We start from the raw sequence: 21,151 nt of genomic DNA on the forward strand, positions 1-21,151 counted from the left end.
CAAAATCTGTTTTAAATAGTTGTAGTAAGAGGTTTAAAGCTTTCCTTTTTTCGGTACTTGAATCTGCCACTTTAAAACCTTTTTTCACACTTACTCATTAATCCATCATAAATTTATCATGTCTGTACACATAAGCTATAAACCCATTTACTGCAAATTAGTCCTCTTTCCTTTTCTGCTCATCCCGCCCACTTTTAATGGGTTACTTTGCGGTAGACTAGGGGTTGTGGAAGTGCGTGTCTAGGCTAATTGCTGAACGTCAACGCTCAAGTTGCTGAAATCTATGCAAATAACATTAAGTTATGAAACATTTTTCTTGTGCGCTCCCAGAAAGTGTTTAGCATATTTTGCTTGAAATTTGTTTGCGTGACTCAAACAATTAGTAGACGCACAACGAGGTTTTGGCGGTCTGCCGCCTCTACACTAAGCGAAAAAAGGAGTAATTAGACCGATGACAAAAAGAACGAAGTCGCAGAAATTTCTAAAAACATTTTCCGTGTACACGTATGTGTGTAATTTGGTGCTTTCTGTAAATAAACGTTTCCCATTAATGTTGTTTTTTTTCGTTGGTGGCGAGGATTGCTAAAACCAACCGCCAAATGTCAAACTGCTAAAAGGAGGAAATTTGCATAAATGCCAAACCAAAACCAGAGCCAACAACATTGGGCATTTTCCGATGTAATTGAGAGCTAGAATTAAATGCAAATGGTTTAATGAAACAACGGTTATTTATGTTCACTTAGTTTGTTGGTTTTTGTTCGGTTCGCTTGTTTTTTTTGTATCAATCAACCTAAAGTTTTATTGTTTAATTATTATCGCATAATTAAGTAACTGCTTACAATGTAGTTTTATCAATCTTAATCGTAGATTTCATTAATTTACCTTCATTTTGCGTTTCTTTCGAGACTGTTTTTTATACATAAGTTGGGCATTAATATTTCAGCTCAAATATGGAACAAAATATCCTTTAAATAGTATGTTTAACAATTGTTATTTAATATTGGTTTCGAACTTAGCCAAGTTCTTTAAAGCAATTTTTAGTTGTAAAAACGGTTTGAGCTTTAAATATAGAAAGAAAAAATACAAAAAAATATAAATATAAAAAAAAAGGCTTATGAAATTATAACTTTTAAAAATGTTTTATACGTATTTTACAAATTGCCAACCTGTTCATAGGAAAACTCATCCGTTCTTGTTTATTTCGCACAAAAAGCTATAAACATTTTACATATATTTCATTTGATGATCAGCTAATTTTTTAAATACAGGCAACAGACAATTCAATTACTTTGTATAGGCTATATAGTTTTTATGTATAGGTTTTTTAATTTATTACGTTACTTTCCAAATCAAGTACGTTTAACCTTACAAACTTTACACAAATCTCTTTTGGCTTTGTTAATTAACTGCCAGACTTTTTGACTAGTATATTTAATGTTATTTTCTGGCTGATTTAATTGTTAATTTTTAAAGTGAGTGTTTGATGCCTTAATTAATATATCTCATATTTACACGCAAATAAAAGGTTCACAATGTATTTACAGCTATATTTGGTTATTGGTATGACCTCAATTAGAAGGATCTATTTACAAACATAACTGAAACTTTAATTAGCGCACTTTACTAATTAAAAATAAAATGTGTGGTTAAATATGGCAAACATTTGACGAGCAATTTATTAAAGCCCCAAGTAAACGAAGCGAACTGCGTAGAAATTAGTTTATTATGGCTGGCAATTTAAATAAATAATAAATGCACGGTATCTGTTACATATGCGATATGTTACATATGTGAAAAATATACGACTCCCCAAAGAATGCCAAAAATCCTTGGCCTGTTGGCCTTTTATCTGCATTTATAATGCTTAATTAGCTGCATTGTTGAAGTTAACTGCATTGGCGACCTTATTTTCCAGTTTCCGTCTCAGGGTAAAATTAAATAAAATGCATTAATTTTGTTATTGTCGAAGCGTCGACGCATTCAGGACACAATGTTGATTATCAATATTTCCAGCGCTGAATGCGCTTTTCTCCTTTTGGCATTAACAATGTTAATAAACGAAAGGGCAAGGCGAATGTGACTGCGGATGGAGATGGAGAAAGCAGAAAGGCAATTTCACATGCGGTTTTCCATCGTTCATTATGTTTATGTCAATGCAAACTTTATGCAACACAAGTTGAATTATTAAAACCGTGCAACGTCGACGTTGGGGCATAAATACCGTAAATTGGCAGGCCTTTAACCTGCAACCCTCCGCATGTTTATACATATACATGGACATACTACATACATGAAGCTACATACATATATGCAAATGCGCCATATATCTTCTGGCCTTAATGTCATTTTTCTTTTGCCACATCGATGGCGCGGATGTCTGTCTCTGGATTGGCCATGGATCCTGAATCCTGGTTCCTGGATCCTGGTTTCTGGATCCTGGATCCTTCTCACTCACTCCTTAGTCGATCCCGGGCATGAGTTATGGCCAATAAATTGGACATGTTAACTGTGTGTCATTGTGCGGGGCCGAAGGGACCGCAGGCCACGCAATTTTATGCTGAAATTAATTGCAAGTATTTCGCACGGAGAGGCAACGCCACGGGCGGAGGACAGCAGACAGCGAAAGGACACACATGGCAACGGGTCGTATGAGTAATAATATAATTAGCATGCACATTTATTAAAAAGTGATGGAAGTGCACAAAAGCCGACGACGACGACGACGGGGATGACGATGACGAGGTGGTTTCCGAAAGACCAGGAAACGGAATCAAGGTATTGCCAATTATTATTGCAAATTTTTTGTCGTCCCACTGACAGCAGGAACGCTGTTAAAACGAATGACATTTTCAAGGCGTTTAAAAGTCGCTTGGCAACCAAATTCAGAGCCAGCGATGGGCGAAAAGGGGGCGTGGCCCGACCTGACATCCCGATGACTTTTGCCATCATTAAATAAATTGGAATTCTTTGCTGCAGCTGGGAAAAGGGGTGAAAACTTTGTCACGGATTGAACGAATAAAAACGATTGCTTACATTTTAAATGGGACTACAAAAAAGGGTTTAAAAAGTTGAAATAACTATAAAAAAGTATAATGTTTTTAAAAATATAGATATGATTTTAAGATATGTTTAATTTGAAACAATTTTGTACGATTGTAATCTTGATATTGGATAGTTAAGCTTCAGTGTTTCAGTTGAAGATATGGCGAAACTCAAAATGTTACAACTCAAATACAAATGGTAAACGTCTTTCGCTCTAGAAAAGCTTTGCTTTGGGCGCACTTAAAAAAATAAATATATATATTTAAATGGTCGTTTTTGTGTCAAGCAATCCATCTTGAGTCTAGTTTAACTCTAGTATATGTGTATTGTACAATTTGATTTTCGTACGATTTTCATATGATCAGTAATTTATCTTAAGCTTCGAATTTCATAAGTTCTATACATACAATGAGCATTTTATTGTTCTTCAAAATACTTCTTCTTTTTCTTAAGGTTTTCAATTTTATTTTTAATAATTTTACAAATTCCTATAGCTGTGAAGTGAGCCAAGTTTGAAGCAGTTTTGTTTGTTAATTATTATTATTGGATTTTTGATATACTTTCAGCTATGAAATATGATGATGTACCTAAACTATTCCCCCGTTTTTCTCTACCCCCTTTGGCTGCATTTTCGAAATGCTTATTGATTAACTCAAACGACTTATTGATTTCAAAGCAGGATCAGATAGATTCCAGAGCCGAACAGCAATGCTCTATGCAGCAGCAGGCCAGCTAAGAAAAATACGATGTACATAGCGATTGTATGATTGTCATAGGCAAAGGACTTTCCAGGACTTACCCACTGACGAGGAGGCGTACTCATTCGGTGGTCGTTCTGTGTAGAACGTGCTCTTGCCTATCGCCAAGGATCCTTTGGAGCCCATCGAGGATAGACTATTTCCCGCCACACCGCCTGGCAATGCCGAGGTCTGCATCGAGGTGGAAGACGAGGCCGCCGAGGAACTGCCTCCCGAGGATGAGGAGGAGGCCGAGCCAGGATACAAATCGTTCTTCATGGCATATCCCACATCCGTTTGCAGGGACTTCGTTGTGTCGTTGCGTGATGAGGGTATGATATTGTCTGCAGATTACAAGTGGAATTATACATTTTAATAGGCAAGTATACAGTAGTCACTCGAAAATAGTTAATTTACTCCATTCAGTTGAATGTTAAAGTAGGATCTGTTCTCTATCATTTACAATTTTAAGCTAGCTTGAACTTTGATTACAAAGAAACTACCTGGTGTCACACAAAATTAGTCTTCGAAAAGTCCCAGTTGCCGGAAATCGACAATAAGTTCTCGTTGTTGTCGTTTACTGTTTGCTCACTTGTGGGTCACTATTGGCCAGTAAAAGTTGTGGTCTCTTAAACAAAACTTAACCCCATGCCTGACAGGGTTTTCAAGTTAAATTGCGTGGAAATCTTGGCTGCGATACAAAAAATTTATATCGTCGCACAATGGAGCGAGCCAACACACATGTGACTGCACGCACACTCACACCCCCACACACACACACAAACAATAACATCCTTTGTTGGCTGACTCCTGGATTAGGTTCCGTTGCATTGCTCGCGCGCTGCTTTGCCAGTCACTTTAAATAAAATATGCTTGGTCTTTTGCTCTGCTCTCCAACTCTCCGGCTCTTCCAGCTCACGGGCTCAAAGTCTGCGGCAGTGTTTCAAATGTGTTTCCAACCTAATGCCCCCGAAAATCCTCCTCCGCCCCAGCATAATCCTCGGCATATTGCTTTGCCCAGAGCCAAAGGACGTGGACCTGGACATGGGACAGGGAATGGTAGTAGGAGTGTGAGTGGAAGTGGAAACGGAAAAAGGACACGGCCACGAGAACGGACGGAGACTTGAAAGTGTGTGTACTTTTCTGCTCGACTTGAATTTCAACAGGAGCTACTGAAGAACACACGAAAAAAAGTTGCCTACATAAAGAAACAATTTTTATCATTTAAAAATCATTTAAAGATATTGTTGTCTTCTTTAAGGAAAACAAACTATTTCAAACGGAATATATATATTTGAAAAAAATAATCTTATAATTTGGAAACATTGTGGTGTGCTACAAATGTAAAAACATTTTCTTCCATTGTAAGTGGAGGTGGAGAGAGGCGAAAAGCCCCGTCGCTGAAATAGTCAAAAGTGCTTTAGTTTATCTCTTGATGGGCGTGTGCCACACCCCCATTTCCCACCCACACTCCAACCCCAAACCCCCCCTCAACCCCTTCGCGCCACCCTGTTTGTGGATCTGTCTGGCTTAGCTGCTACTTTCGCAGTTTTGTTTGTGGCTCGCCGTATCCTGTATCCTGTATCCTTCCCTTTGTGTGTGTGAGTGCGAGTGTGTGGTGTGACTTTCACGCTCAACGCTGAATGTGTTGAGCGCAAATACGAGGCATTCTACACCTGGCATGGTGGGACACCCAACGTCACCCATTTTCCACCCGCTCCTCCCCCCATTTTCCACACACTTTTCCGACTGATACTATACTTACTCTCCCTGGACTCGACGGTGGTGTGGGTGACCTGCTTGGATGGTGTGGATGGCAAAGGTATTTCTGCAAATGGAATTGAATAGCATTGCATAATTAATAATTAGAAGGGCATTCAAGCAACAGTAGCCAGTAGCAGTCGGCAGGCAGCCAACGGAAAATATATACTAATAAACAAAATGGTTTTTCATTACATTATGCCAGCGAAATTAATGTCGCTTGCTTTGCATTGGTTTAGTGTGTCAAGTGTGCGGTTTCTCCAGCGCTAAGGTCAAACGCACAAAGTGTGCATAAATTAAAGAAATTCAGCTTTTAGTTAGAAGCCTAAGGGGTTTCAGCCATAAACCCAATTAGGCCTCACCAGAAAAATTATTAGAAATTAGTGGAAAATCAACTTTAAAATGTTCGCCTGCCCTCAAGACAGTTGCCTATTTCTCAAAGTAAGGAGTAGAAATGTAAATATCTCAAATCTTGCTACCAGCATTAATCGTTATTAAATCTAAACGATTTGCAATAATTCCCATGGCAAGGAATAACAACGAAAAGCCAAGATCAACGTGTTTCAGAGATAACCTTTGGGATAGAACAACTTTGGCATTTGCCATCTGCAGGAGCTGAACAGCAACTTGTAAACAGGAGAAAAGCCGAGAAAACAGGTAAAGTGCATAAAAAATAAATAAATAAATGCAGCCAGCGCACACGTACGTATATGTATATATATATACTGTATGTTCATGGGCGACTCCTTGGGCTAGCAAATGATACAAAGTCAAACAATTCCGAAATTCACCTTTATTTTCCGTTTACGTTTATGGTGAATGTGTCTCCGTGTGGCCACGGGGCATGAGGATGCCTGGTTGGGAGTGGAGAGCATGGGGCAGATGGAGCAGATGGAGCCAGACAGCACCCACTATGAAGCAGCCACCAGCTACTAGCTACTAGCCACCACTCGTTTAGTTTTACGCTCCGGAGGACAACGTGTAGTGCACATATAGGGTTGAATCGTGTGGATTCAGGGTCTATAGGTAAAAGCTTTTGGCAAAATTGTGCCACAAAGGGCGAACTATATTGCATTGCTTGGGGGGAGTGTTCCTGTGTGTGTGGGTGTGTGTGTGTGTATATTTGCCGTAACTAGTGCACTTTAGTTACCAACACACATGCACTTACCGTAAACACGTATGGAGCCTTCCGTTTCCCCCAGCGAGTTCTTCGAGATGCATCGATAGTTGCCAAAGTCACCATATTGTAGGTTTCTTATCGTCAGCTTCATGTGGGCACTGCAAGAAGGATACGTTAAGCTTAAGGATATATCCATAGAACAGCTTATCTACCCCACTTTTCTTAAAGGGGGGGCTAAAGCATTTGCACTTGCACCTGACCCCCAAAATCGGCAAGTGCAAATGGATGATAAATATTTAAGAACACAATTTTCGATGTTGTGTGTAGTTTGTTTTTGAATTCCTTATTCTGCTTTTGTACAAATGTGACTTACCGATAGGAGTTCTCCGTGTAGTCGGTTTTATACTTTTTGCTCGGCAACACCATCACCGAATTGTACACCCAATAGATAATGGCTCTGCAGGGAGGGAACAAAAAAACATTTCAAATCGAATGTAAACGAAAATATGCACACATGCACACGAATGGAGGGAAACTAATCAAACTCTCAAATGAAAGTAAATATTTTAACAAAATCAAAGGCAAATCGAATGAACAAAATTCAACAGAGACACACAGACCAGCTGAAACATCAGCAGATTCACACATCCATCTGCAAGCAGGTGCAATGTAAAACTCGCTTAGTTCGATTAAAATTATGTGAAAGTAACTAAAAATGTAACTATTAAATATAAAAGAAAAAATTGCAATTTACGAGGGCAGAAGTTTATTGAAAAAGCAGTTTAAGAAAATGACATTGTATGGAGTATCTTAAAAACAAATTTGAATCAACTCTCGTTATTAAATCTTTTAAAAGGCTTTCACACAAAAGCTTATGCCATTAAACAAAATCTGTTGAGTAGACTGGGTGCAATAGAAAATCCAAAATAAACCTGGCACTAAGCTTAAATGTGTGTTACATGAATATGAACAGAAATAAATAAACTCGTATATAGTAAAAGCAATCCGAGGAGACTCACTTGGGATGCGCCTCCGTGTGGCAATCGATGGTTACATCTGTGCCGGATGGGGCGCCAACAAGTTGATTCGGCACCCAAATCATTGGCGAGACTGTGGATAGAGAGGGGCATAAGTGGGGGAAACGGAAAAGCAGGTTGATATGGTACGTTAGCAAATGTAAATGGCACCTGGGGGAAAACTCAGGTGGTACGAAGGCTGTGGAAAGTGCCGCTGCAAAGCACGCATAAGCGGCAGAATTACGCCTGTTCAACGTTTTCTGTCTACTTTTATTTTTTTGTTTTTTTGTTGTTATGCGCCAGCTTAAAATGAAAGTGCAATGACAAAGCTGGAAACTTGGAGATACAGGAGGAAATACAATATGGCTAAGACAACACGTCAGTGAAATGAGGGCACTAGAAAAATAAATTAAGTTTTGCAGAAAGTACGTGCTGCGGATGAAGAGATGACAGGACCGAAAGAAAATTTGTTTCCGTATTGCATATAATTGTGCAGCCTTTACCCCTTTTTCATAAATCATTATTTTTTTAACTATCGTTATCTCACAGCATTAATACGTATACTTAATTGCAGATATCTCAGTGATGTCTTTAAAAAAAGATGTTTAAGCTTTTGGAGTTTTTGTAAAATGTCTTTTTATTTTACTCTAATGGCAGATTTGTTATCTTATCCATAAAAACTTAACCGCTTTTACCCGATTTAATCCTTCTCAATATATTAAGTTTCCATCTTATTGAACAAGAAATATGTTTTTTTTTAAGCCAGCCTCAACGAGACATTCAAACATGAAACCGAAACTGAAGACCACTTTTTCAAGCTCCTGACAATGCCTACACCTGCAATATGAGGATTTCTGCTCGTTTTCAGGTGCCCCGCCCCCTTTTCTGACGCCCCCTTGGCCCAGCCACGCACAAAACCGTTCATAATGAAATAGAGAGAAAAATACACACTCACACACACACACAGACACACCCACACACACAGACATACACACGGCGAAACAGAAAAACGCCGTCAAAGTCATACGTGCAACGCCGCCAAGTGACTTTATTGCAGGTACGTGACGTGAATTATTGTCAAGGGGGGTGGCGATTGGTGAACCAGGGGGTGGGCAGTTAGAGGGGAAAGGGGGCCGCGGCTGGCTGAAACTCGTTAGGATTAACAAGCGTTTACTGGCGCACGGCGTGCAATGGCAAACTAGCTTTTACGCCCAGCCACAGGACACCAAGTCTGCTGTTCAAAGGATACTGGCGAAATATATATGAAAAATCCGAAATCATGTTTAAAAATTTGTTCATAACTTTTGCAACTTTCTCTTCAGATTGTCTTGAGTTTTTAGGTCGCTTGGGAAAACAAAGCTTTACCAAAGTATTAGCTGCCTCCAACCAAATGCACTTCATGTTATGTTGTTTCTAATATTTTTGGAAATATTTCGCTCAGTGTATTCTATACACGTATCCTCTGTTATATATCAGCTGCATTAGATGGCGCCAGCTTAGCCGCGTTTGTCACTCATTGCCGGCGCAACGAGCGTGCAGTTAAATTGATGAGCAGCAGGTACATACAACCAGGAGGCGATGCGCAGCTCCATGAAGGAATACGGCACGAGAAGCAGATACGTTTGGCTGGCAGGATGCCTGAATGGATGCCAGTTAGCCGGGATAGTCGGATAGATAGATAGGTAGCTAGATGGATGGATGGATAGCCTGCTTGGATGAATGGCCTCCTCGCGTTCCGGTAAGTGCGCGCGCGTGTTTCAACAAAACTGACACATACAGCCGCCAACTATGGGTCTAATATAATATGTACCCTTCCAAAGGATTTCCCCCCACGTTCGGTGCCGCATTCATTCCTCATTTATTCGAGCAGACGACCCACGAGCCCCACGCCCACCGGTAATCGAATACTCACACTCCACGTCCAGAATGATCCGCTTGGACACCGATGGCGGTACTCCATTGGTGGCGATGCACAAATAGGCGCCCATTTCATTGCGACTCACTTTGGTTAGCGGCAGGACATCGGCATCGTACACGAGAACTGTTGTTTTCGAGGGGCGGTTTTTGGGGTGGCCATTGAGTATCCGGAACATGGAAATAAACGTGTTGAAAGCATTGTGAATTTCGAATTCAAATGGTTAGGGTAATTCGGGAGCTGGCATAAACTGCTGTTTGCATTTTTTCGAGGGAAAATAATTCTAAACCATCAGGTGCTCCGCGTTTAAGCTATGATGCTTTGTTTTAGATATATATTTCCCTTTTTTTTTATATCACACATACCTTTTTTCTTCTTTTCGACGGTGATTTCCTCGCCATCCTCGCGTCGCCAAATGATTTTTGGGGCCGGGAAGCCATCGGCGCGGCACGTCATGTTGATATTTTGATTTTCACGCACCGCCACCGACGACGGCGTGCTCTCAATGTCCAGAATATTTGGGGGCACTGCGAGTCAGCACTTGTTAATTAAATGGCGTTGAGGGTGGGATGGGGGAGTACTCACCGACCACCTGTAGGTAGCCCACTTGGCTAATCATGGGGTTGGTGTTGACCTGGCACATGTAGTAGCCGCGATCGTCCTGATGAGCCTGGTTCACGTGCAGCAGCCACGTGTTGTCCGTGTAGGTGATGCTGTATCTCGGTATCCGAGATATCACATGCCGGTGGATGGTCAGTATCATTTGCCTGTCTATGTGAATCCAGGCCACCTGCAAAGTGTGCATACTTTTCAAACTTGATTCGCATTATTTGCACAATTCCTCAGTTAATCGAGAGGTCGAAAGACCTCCAGGCGTTCTTTAAAGACCTAGCCATCCATACTCCTCCAAGTTGGATTCACTGCTAAGCACATGTGGAGAGCTCAGTGGCAGTGCCATTATAAATGAACGTCATGTTGTGACGCAGGACCCCAGGATAAAGCCAGCTTGACAGCTGTTTCCGCATTTTTAATACACTTTTTGCTCCTTCTGTTCGCACTTTCTTTGGACTTTACTCTGCCTTTGCACCAGAAGACATGTTACACAGAGAAATACAATTTTTGCAAGGCAATGAAATCACGTAAATCTAATCCGACATAATCCGAGACCTTAAAACGAAATATTAATAGAAATCCCCTGGATTTACCAATTTTTAATACTGTTCCTTAACGCTTAAATTTCGAAGATTCTGCTCGTATTCCGTTTTCCAAAACTAAACCTTTTCACAACTATTTTTTCTCAGTGTTGGCGACGAACTCTTTCTGGTGAAAGGACTTTCCCAGCCTTGAGTTAGCAGCAAACTTTTCAAATTTGCCCCCAGCACCAGTACTGACAGCAATGAGTTTCCCGCTTCACTGTCCTCCGCCATTTTCCTCATGTCCAGGCCAATGTTGACAAAAGTCCAATAAGGGGCAAGGAGCATGGAGCATGGAGCACGGAGCAAGGACTCGTGTCCTAGCTAGGCCCTGGTGGTCCTGACGACAGTGTTTTATATGAAGTTGATATGGCGAGTAAATATTTGTGATTTGTTATGAGCTCGCTGTGTGCCAGCAGCTGAGGGAGATAAATGATAAGTGATTTTCTAGCCATTTTGTTTGGTCGAGAGAGCATCCGAGGTCCTTCGTCCTGGCCCGAGTATATCCATAGCTTATTGTAGATTAGATTCATATATATGCATGTAGCGCCGACTACAGCTCATAAATTGTGTCCTCGGGCAAACAAAAGTTCGACTTGCTAATGACAGCAGAAAGTCATCGATATCAGGCACAGAATTTCCATTGTATTTCCGAGTAACATTTTGATAGGTGTGTTTTTATCTTTAGCTGCCAATTGAGTGGCAGAGAAGTCTGCCATTCTGCCTGCCTGTTAGTCTGTTAGTCCTTGTGCAATTTGTGAAATTGATTTTTGACAGTGTCCGTCTCGGTTGCAAACCCCTTCATCAACTGGCCGAGGCTCAAACATGGAGCTCAGTTTACGCACGATTTATGACAGTTTCCCCAGGGTTTTGCCCACCCGAAATTTCCACTTTCTCCCCGTTTCTCACCTTATAGCCACCCAAATGCTCCACAACGCAGGGCAGATTGGCATCTCGACCCACAGCAACGGTGACGTTTGGTATCGGCTGCGCAAAACGTGGCTCATCCATCATGACTGCAAGTGAAAAGTGGCGGTGAAAGTGGGTTAGTTAATGAGAGAAAGCGTCAACTGAGTAACCTAATTCTACTTCTGGCCAAGGAAATTGAGCTTTGGCTGCAAACAAAGCTGAGTTGAGCTGATTTACGGTTTTAATAAAGCTCAAATTACAGCTGCTGAAGATTTCTGGGAAATAATTGAAGGCTTTAGAAAACTAAAATTACTCAAGCTTCATTGGATTAACTTATAAGTTGAAACCAGGCAATCCCGAAGATCCTTGTTACATAACAAAACAAAAATAATTAAGTAATAAAGCAAATAATTCTGTAGTATATTTTTGCAGCAAATGCGGTATACGTTTTTACTGAATTCTCAAGAACTTTTTTGCCAAAAAGTAGTTTGTGAAAAATTCTTAAGTACGTATGAATAATTTGTGGGCGAACGTCCCACTCGAAGCCCCATTTCTCGCCATGGAAACCATAACGAAGTCATTAAAGCCCAGCGGAGTGTGCCGGGTAATAAAAATAAAGAAGTGCAAATGTTGATGGAGGAGCAATAGCAGCTGTTGCCGGAAATCCCTGACCCACAGGCCAAATATAATCAACAGCGGCTACAGTGGCAACGGCAACGGCAACCGCAGCGTCATTATGAAATAATTAAACAAAGCAATTTTTTATCTGGCGGGGGGAGAGAGGGGTTGGGGCACGATGGGGTGGTGCGGCAATAGTGGCAGCACGTAGCTGCTGCCTGTTGAGGCTGCCTGATGCCACTTTTGTCTCCGTTTTCCTTTTCTATGCATTCAGCTCGTGTTCGTGCCGCTGTCTTTGCCGCGGAAGTGCTGCACAAAAAGCGAAAATAATATAAATGCTACAGCACTCTGAACAACGACTATGGAATACCTGATAAAAGTTTACTCCTCCTACTATTTGTATACTCTTTTAAAAATGCTTTGTTTAAAATTATTTGAATACAAAATGTTTAGACCAGAAATTTGCCTCCTATCTTTGAAAAGGTTACCAAAAATAATCACCAATAATATTTATACACCTTATTAAAATTATAAATTATTTTAAGAAATCATGATCTAAAGATGTTACAAAAAATCATTTACCTCGAAGGGCTTTCTCATTTAAGCCATACAAATGCTAAACAATTGAAATTCGCAAGCTAAAAAACTATTTGTTGAGTTTTCAAAAAATCAAAATATAATATTTTTTAAAGATATATAAAACCCAAATTGATCCTTCCAAAATAAACTGAAACAATCCTCTGTCGATCTTCAATATGCCCATTTTCACTACCAGTGTCGGTTATAAAAACATGGTCTACCTCCTGGCCAAGTTGATGGGGCCGTGTTGCCGTGTTATCTGCGTCATGCAGTCGAGACACAGCCTCCGTGCCACGCCCCTTTTGGCCGCTAGGCACCAGCATTGCACCTGTATCACGGTTCACGGCTTTCACCTGCGTTTGGGCTGTAGTTTTAGGCTCACTGCGAGGACCAGCGCGTTGCCAACGTTTTGAGGTCTCATTTTCTTAATTAAATTATGGCCCGATCTGACAGCTTCAACATGGGAAACAACACGTACTCGGTGGCGGAAATGCGAGCGTATGGAAATGCCTATTTAAGGAGCATTAAAAAAGAGAGAGTGCCCAAGGACATGCTTTCGTATAAAAAAAATATTCTTTTATTATTGTTATTTGCTTTAAATATGATGATTTTTGTATTTCAAAATGAATTAAATAAATAAAATATATGAAAAATCGTTAAATGGATTTTGCACTTAATAAGCAATATGAAATTAATCAAATTGGTTGAGCTTAAAAGCCTATAAATCCATGTTAAGTATGATGAAACGCATTAACACCAACTAATCCCAGCATTAGCGAGCTTAAATTTGGTAATTTATTTGACAAGTGCATTAAATGAGTTCAGCGTTTCTCTGGCTCTAATCAAACTATAAAATAAATCCATAAATTAATAAATATATTGGCGTGCTTACCGTGCGTCACCAGATTTGTCATGTAGATGAGGAACATAATCCGTCGATTTGTGAAGCGACTGGGAAATATATTCAATGCTATCAGCAGCAATTTAATTACCGTTAGAATAAACATTTTGTTATATTCGTTGCTGCGTTATTGTTTTTTTTATATTGATTTTTTTCTCTTCTGCTATTAATTTTATCTATGTCTGGTGCTATAAAACATTTGTTGAATTATTTACACCATGGTTGGTTATTTTTGCACAGCATTTTTATTTGCACACCGTACTATTTGGGGCTCTTATTTTGGTTTCGTTAAAATATTTATTTGATTTGCGTAATTTAATTTGCACACACAAGTGAACACTTTGCCAATTCAAATTTCATTTAGCGTAAAGCTTTAAAAATCGCTTAATTCACTTGACGCGTCGAATGGCATTTGCCCATGGATTTCTGTTCTTGTTTTTGTGTTTCCGCGGCTGTTGTTTTTCCTGTAAATGAAACAATGAAAATGAAATAATAAAAATGCAGCCCACACACACGGAGAAAGCGGCGAAAGGGCCGGAGAAATGGGCGCAGAGGAGCGGCGATTCGTGGGGATTATGGCATTTATTATTATTATGCCAGTCGTCCTGCTACTCGCCATTGCACTCCCCCCCCCCCCCTTTCACTCTGTTGTTGCCCAGGCTTTTCAATGTTGTATGTGGACAACAAGTTTTCCCAGCCAAAAAGGTTGCAAGAAATGATCGAAGTGAGGAATACCCTTTAGTTGATGCTATCATAATTGATTATGACAATTACCGAAATATAGGAGAACTAAAGTGGGAGTTTTTTGCTCCAGAAGTGTGTTTAATTCAACGGATAAAATATCATTAAAAAAAAACATTAAAAAAATACCCACAAAACAAATATATTCATTTTGTATAGAACTTCATTTAAATTCAAATATTAATTCAATTTAATTGGTTCACAGTCATCAATAAAGTATTTAAAACTATTTTAAAATAAGTATTTCAACATTTAATACAAATATTGTTGATGATGCTTATCACTCAGTTAAAAAAATATTCCAAACTCTACAGACCTAATATTTACTATTTATATATTAAATTAATTATTCGTAAATTCATTTTAAATTAATTTCTTTAGAATTAAAATGTTGTGTGACTGGAAATCCTTTTGAGTGAATCCCAGGAATTGTAGCATATTTCGAATAGCAATCATGATACCCTTTTTAGTGGTCGGGGAACAATGGGCGTACGCAATGCAGCTTGCTTTTCATTACCGGGAAATGGGAAATCCCCCAGCAATGAACGGGGTTATGACTGGTTGGCTGTTTGGCCGTTGGTTGTATTCGGCGCTCGGCTTTCGGTTTGCCAAGTTCATTTGGCCACCTCTCGCCTTCGCCCCCTGCCAAATGCAACATTTATTATTAATAGCACTTTATTCCGGTCAGTCGAGGTTCATGCGCGAATGTGCCACGTATGAATGCGTTCCATTGATGTTACTATTTTATGGCCCCAAAAATACGTATGCACGTTGTGCTGCGATGGATGGCCGGCAGTAACGGCTGTGTCATTGCAACAGTTACTTTTACGGTCAACGTCATGGTGACCGCTGATTTCTGGCGTAACTGGTGGTGTTACCATGGCTATATGACGACATAGCCATTGCACTTCAATTGCCTTGGTTGCGTTTTTACACTTTTCCGTTGGAGGAAAATGCCCTTGTAAAAGTTGTAAACACTTTTGCAACGAATTCGCAGGTATGTTTTTTTAAAAGTGGAAAAAATTTACTAATATTTTTTCATCTATTTTCTATTTAACTTTAGGATCTCATATAATTCAGTTAAATCAAAATCGGTGAATCTAAAGATTTCTCCTGTATAAGATGTGAACAAGATGTCGAAAATGTATTTTATTTATATGAGTTGTTTAAGATGTTTTAATTTGAATTGACACATTATCTGCCAATATGTTTTCAACTCCAGGATAACTTTTAAAGGTTATACCAAACTATTCCCCCGAACCCATCAGAGTTCGAGTCTTGTTTTTCCATCGAAACGCGTTTCAACTGACTGGTTAGACTGACGACTCTGCTGCACTCTTCTGACTTGGCCCCGAACAATTTCGCGAAATGAAATATGAATGAACATTCCGTATCAGCTTCCTGCATTGCCAGACTCATCCTGACTTCCTGCCCCCATCCTGGCCCCATTCTGGCCAATCCTCTCCAACGAGCGAGATGCAGTTGATCCACTTACTCAACTCAACTGAGTTGGCGCTTCAATATATAAATAATAGATGGTGCCAAAAATAAAAAATCTGTTTCTGCTGCGATATTTCGTAGTTTTTCATTCGTTGTCTGACAAAAGACTTAAATATTAATGTACATGCATTTATTAATTTCGATTTTTTCCTACACTTATGTACATATATTGTGAAACTGTTCAGAAATAGTTACAGCAATGCATATTTTTTTTGCATTTGGTTAAATGATTGATGTATAAACAAATTTAAAGTATGAAACTATTGGATTGGAATTATGGAATTTTAATCCAATTAATAAAGCCTTTTTTACACTCCCGTATTTACAAACATGTTGATGTAATTGATTGATTTAATAACTTTAGTTGGAGGCTAGAAGGTAAATGATGATATTCCATTAAAAGTTGTTTTTAGAGGGCACATAATGACTACCTGTGCTGACGAATCAACAAAAGAAATGAGAAAATAATTACAGAATTAATTTCAATTATTATTATTATAATTACACATTTGCTTTTACTTCCAGTTTAATTAAATAACAAAAATAACCCGACAGGCGTAAAAATCAATTTAAATGACACAGAAATCGCTGCCAGATCATTTACACATGTCACCAGCAAAGGACACAAAAACCAAAATCATACGCCCTGTGCGTGTGAGGGGGCGTGTCCTTTTGTCCTTCGTGTGTGTGCGTCTGTGAGTGTGTGTGATTCAGACGAAATGGGCGTTATGCTTTGGTTTTTGACATTTTATTTCGGACAACATTGTTTAGCTGGTCTGTGCCCCCCTCGCCTGCGCTTGAAGTAATTAGGTTGAAATTACAAATTATGGGGTCCATGTAGCAGATTATAACGACAGCGTTTGGAAAGCGGCTGAAAGGGAAATGACCATGACTGGTTCACTGGGGGAAAATTACGACAGAAAATCATTTTGGGGCGGGGGTGAAACAAATGTTTGAAATTTTTTGCCTCCTCCCCCCATTTCCGGCCCTTTTTCAAACGGACAACAAACAGCAACAGCAGCAACAGCAGCACCAGCAGCCAAACCGAAGAGAGCTCGTTAAAAAGCACTTAGGGGCAAAAATCAGGGACGGAGGCAGTTGGGTAATTATGATGCAATCAGTACGCCAGAAGTCCACTTTTAGGCCAGAGCGCAATCACAACTTAACAAGCTCGACATGTATATATTGTAGCTAACCCACGTTTCCGCTCGCGCAACTCGAAGAAAGCCTTTTATTCGCAAAAATTCCACAGCCTGTGACAAGTGAAACTTTCCGTTCGCCAAAGAGAACAGAATAATAGCTGAAAGCGGGAAAAACCAAACGAAAAACCCGAAGCGAGCCAGGACAAACCATAAAAGACAGCCTCAACTGCACACTCAAGTTGAAATACAATGTAAATTATGCTCGAAGGTAGCAGAAGAAATGCCATTCATGGCTGTCATCTCCTTTCGTCCGTCTCTTTCTCCGCGCAACGACTGTCTCTTTCTCCCCACTCAGGCTGTCTCTTTCTGCGACAGGAGAATTGTCGGCCAGGCAGCTGAGCAATTCCTGCAGATCTGACAGCCAGCGCAAATGGAATTGTTACCAGATGCCTGAATGTGCATACACTACACCGCCAAATTGGCAATAAAAACATATTTTAAATACAAAAAAATTTGCTAATATTCTAATCTCTTTAATGAAGACTTTTATAGACTTTTAACCATATTTTCTTTCGGCAAGTTCTTTCCAAAAACATATGTTTTAATAGTTTTTTCAAGTGCATGCTTTAAAATGTCATAATGTGCAGCTGGAAAATGCATTGAAATTCGTTTCCGTTTCGCTGCCATGAATACTTCACGCCCGCCCACGACATTTGCTACCAAGGAATCTCTGCCTTTATTTCCTTTATAATGCCACAAACAAACTAAACCAAAACAAAAGAAATGCAGTGGAAAACGATTTGATAATTTTACATTCATTGTGCAGCAGCCTGGGAGTGCTAATTAGTAAATGTTCTTGTTTTCCCCTATTATCCTTTGTGTGAGCTGAGGGAAAACTAGCAATCTAGCAGGGAGAGCCCTAGAGCAGTTAATGAGCTTGAGGCGAACATTTTCCTGTGGTCCGTTTGTGTAACTAACACAAATAGCTTATGGTTACTTTTCGCGAATTTTCAGATAGCTTTTCTGGTTGTAAGCATGTTGGCTCATTAAAAATAGTTCATGTTCTGGGTTTGAAGGAATTCGAATTACACCTTTCTGGTAAAAGCCATTTATAGAATATTATTATTTTTTTAATTAGCTTAAGGCTTAACTTTATTTTTGGATGGCACAATTTTTTATATCTTTCGTAGACTGTTTTCAATTATTTATCTGCAGTTCTCTTCTACGCACCTTTTAAATCATTTCATTTGAGGAATTTAATGTATTCAAGTATTTAACACGCAATTTTATCAGCTCCTCACCGCCTTTATCCATTTTCTTTTATAACTCTCCAAGTGAACCCAATTAGAGTTCATTTCTTGGCAAATTGCTTCGTCTGGCAGCGATTACATTTCAGATTTCCGACCTGTCTGTCAATCTCTGGAGCAAGGCGAGCTCTTTGAGATGCAAAAAACAATTGATTTATTAATGCACTCGATGGCAATAACATGGCGCTCCTTGTTATCCGCACTTTTCCACAACCCAGGGCACTGAACCAGAAAGATGATGATGTTTGAATAACGAGGCAAATAATGGAAATAGACGAACCAAAAATGAAGGAGGACTATAAAAATGCGGGGATAACCAGGAGCCGAATGCCGTGAGACTTGAGTTTGCTCTTAGTTTGCCGGCTTGAGGAGTAATTCCTTTACAAGCTGAAGGATATTAAAAACAAGAGAGGAAGGACTAGTGCAGCAGCAGGACTTGTGCTGGAAGCAGCAGGGCGAGTGTTGCATAAACTTAACATAAATAATGGAAGCAATATTTCAGCTGCAGGAGCCATGGGGCTCAGGATCCATATCCTGCAGCAGCAAAAGCAGAAAATAGAACAGAACAGGACCCAGTATCCAGATCCCAGAGCCCAGAGCCCAAGTAGCAACAAATGAAGTTTGGATGACTTGCAGCGCCGGCTGATTGCCGTGAAATTTATGTGGCACAGGGCTGAGTGAGCAAGCGTCTCTCGTCTTGAGCTTCAGCTTCAGCTGTATTTTTAATGAATTTTCCCCCGAATGCAAATTGCTGAAAAAAAGGTAATGGAAGGGAAAACTCCGCGTTCTCATTCGCTTTTTCTCCCGGCTCCAGTTGCATACAGGTAAAGCGAAATTTTAACGATACAACCGCAAAATTTATTGTCGCCTGCTGTTGCGGCACGAATTATTTTTATGGCCAACCGCACTCACACAACATTTATTTTAATTTGTTACACACGTTCGTGGTTAATTCCATTTAGATTACTTTACTTTGTATGTTTGGGTATAAGCACTTTTTTAAGATCAAGTAATTTGTAATTAACTCTTTTCTTTTTAATTGTAATTTAATGATGATTTATTTGTTGTGTTGTATTAGGAAGTCTCCCTTTCAATTGAAACTCGCGGGCTGACTTCTACTTCCGGCGCAGGTTCGAGTCAAACTGAATTCAAATCGTAGCGCTCAATGGTTCGCTTCATTGGCAAAACCAGGAGAAAAGGATTCGGCTTGCCGAAAGCCGAAGTTCCCCATTCGTATGCACTCGCTTTGCACTTCGTTTATAAGTGTGACCCAAGTTTCGTCAAGTTTCGAAAATGTTTTCGGCGCAGGCGTCGTTGTTTTTCGAACGAAACACGTGCTCGGCTTTTGCTGAGCTAGAAATTCAAGGAGAAAACGGAACCCAAATCAAAACAACATTTTGCGCCCTTTTTTTATATCAGCATTATCCCTCAAACTTTTTGCTCTTTGGGACAAAAATGTGGGTGAAAAGAGCGAAAGAAGCACAGCGGCAGTTACAGCAACTCGCAGGCAACGCATAAATCTCATTGGCCAAGAATGTGTAAGCCAAAATTAAATCCAACGAGCAAGTCGGCAAATGCTGTTCCCTCGTTTGGTTTACGCAGCGGTTTTAGGCCTCCTTAAGGGTTGGCCTGAACTTGAATGGGTATTTATGTGGGGATTGGATTTGCTTTTAGTCGGACAAAGGTAAACAAAGGTAAAGCGGGTGATTTGAAAAGGAAAAAAGATTAGGAAGAACTTTAAAGAGAAAGCTATGTCGCTAAGCCTGAATTTTCTCGTAAAACAGTTGGTTTCGGTAATACATTAAAAGTATTTCACTGTTTGCTTATTTAACATTAATAGTAACTAGAGGAACATAATTTCAATAACAGTAAATTAACGGATTAATTGGTAACTAATTTGATTGTGGTAATGTAAGATGAAAAATTCTCATCCACAAATACTTTTTCAGTACCTATTGATTGGTGTAACACTCGCTGTAATGTTTAGTAGTCGCTTCGTCACCACGTGAACTACAATGCACAGTGAAGAAAGTTGCAATATTTAAATTCGAAAGCCATATACAATGTCACACATTGCCCATCACAACACAATTTGAAATGCGCGTGCAGTCATAACGCACAAGCGAACTCACAGATACGCAGTGAATATGGTTACGCAATCTTTAGGCCAGGAAAACATTCTATTTTCCCTTCATATCTCGGGTTCTCTTACGAGCAGGGCCCAATGACTTCTTAAGTTTTAACGCAAAAATTTGCTTTGATATCCGCTGGTGCCGAGGGTTAGGATGTTGTTGAAGTTGCCGACTTCCCGGTATTGTTGTGCCCATTGCCTTTCCCACAGTTGTGTCGGAAATCCAAGTTGATGTTTTCTTTATAAGTTCTCAAGTAAACAAGGGGGCCACTTCCTTTATGCCAGGACCACCGCAGTGAAGGCCAGCTTTGCTGAGGATAAGTTGGATTTCAGGAAGTGCGCACTTATACCAGGAATTTGTTTTGTTTTCGCCATATTACAATCTTGTTTACTTTACTGGCATATTGCGGTTGACTTTTGCCAGCTGCAATAAATGAAAAAGTCAAAGAACCAGAACCAAAAGCCGAAGCCCAAGCCCGAAAAATATGAAAATCCATTGAAGTCTGACTGTAACTTTAATGGAGAAGCTCTTTGTGGTC

The 21,151-nt window shown here is 39.8% G+C and overlaps 1 protein-coding gene across 1 annotated transcript; it reads right to left on the bottom strand.

The window, feature by feature from the left end:
• Window positions 1-3,165: 3,165 nt before the first annotated feature.
• Window positions 3,166-13,934, bottom strand: LOC122617430 (lachesin). Its single transcript, XM_043793284.1, has 11 exons — window positions 13,783-13,934; window positions 11,694-11,800; window positions 10,177-10,381; window positions 9,957-10,118; window positions 9,589-9,717; window positions 7,680-7,770; window positions 7,034-7,117; window positions 6,709-6,818; window positions 5,545-5,607; window positions 3,842-4,123; window positions 3,166-3,774 (listed from the first exon to the last, which is right to left on the bottom strand). Exons 1-11 carry the CDS (start codon window positions 13,895-13,897, stop codon window positions 3,713-3,715), a joined length of 1,410 nt encoding a protein of 469 aa, XP_043649219.1. The 5' UTR covers window positions 13,898-13,934; the 3' UTR covers window positions 3,166-3,712.
• Window positions 13,935-21,151: the final 7,217 nt, after the last annotated feature.

The sequence above is a fragment of the Drosophila teissieri genome, chromosome 3L, assembly GCF_016746235.2.
Source record: "Drosophila teissieri strain GT53w chromosome 3L, Prin_Dtei_1.1, whole genome shotgun sequence".
Lineage (NCBI taxonomy): Eukaryota > Metazoa > Arthropoda > Insecta > Diptera > Drosophilidae > Drosophila > Drosophila teissieri.

Coding starts and splice junctions, on each gene's coding strand:
- LOC122617430 (XM_043793284.1), bottom strand. CDS start 13,897: ATGTTTATTCTAACGGTAATTAAATTGCTGCTGATAGCATTGAATATA. Junction 9,718..9,956: donor CGTCGAAAAGAAGAAAAAAG/GTATGTGTGATA, acceptor CGAAAACAACAG/TTCTCGTGTACGATGCCGAT. Junction 7,771..9,588: donor GATCATTCTGGACGTGGAGT/GTGAGTATTCGA, acceptor CTCTATCCACAG/TCTCGCCAATGATTTGGGTG.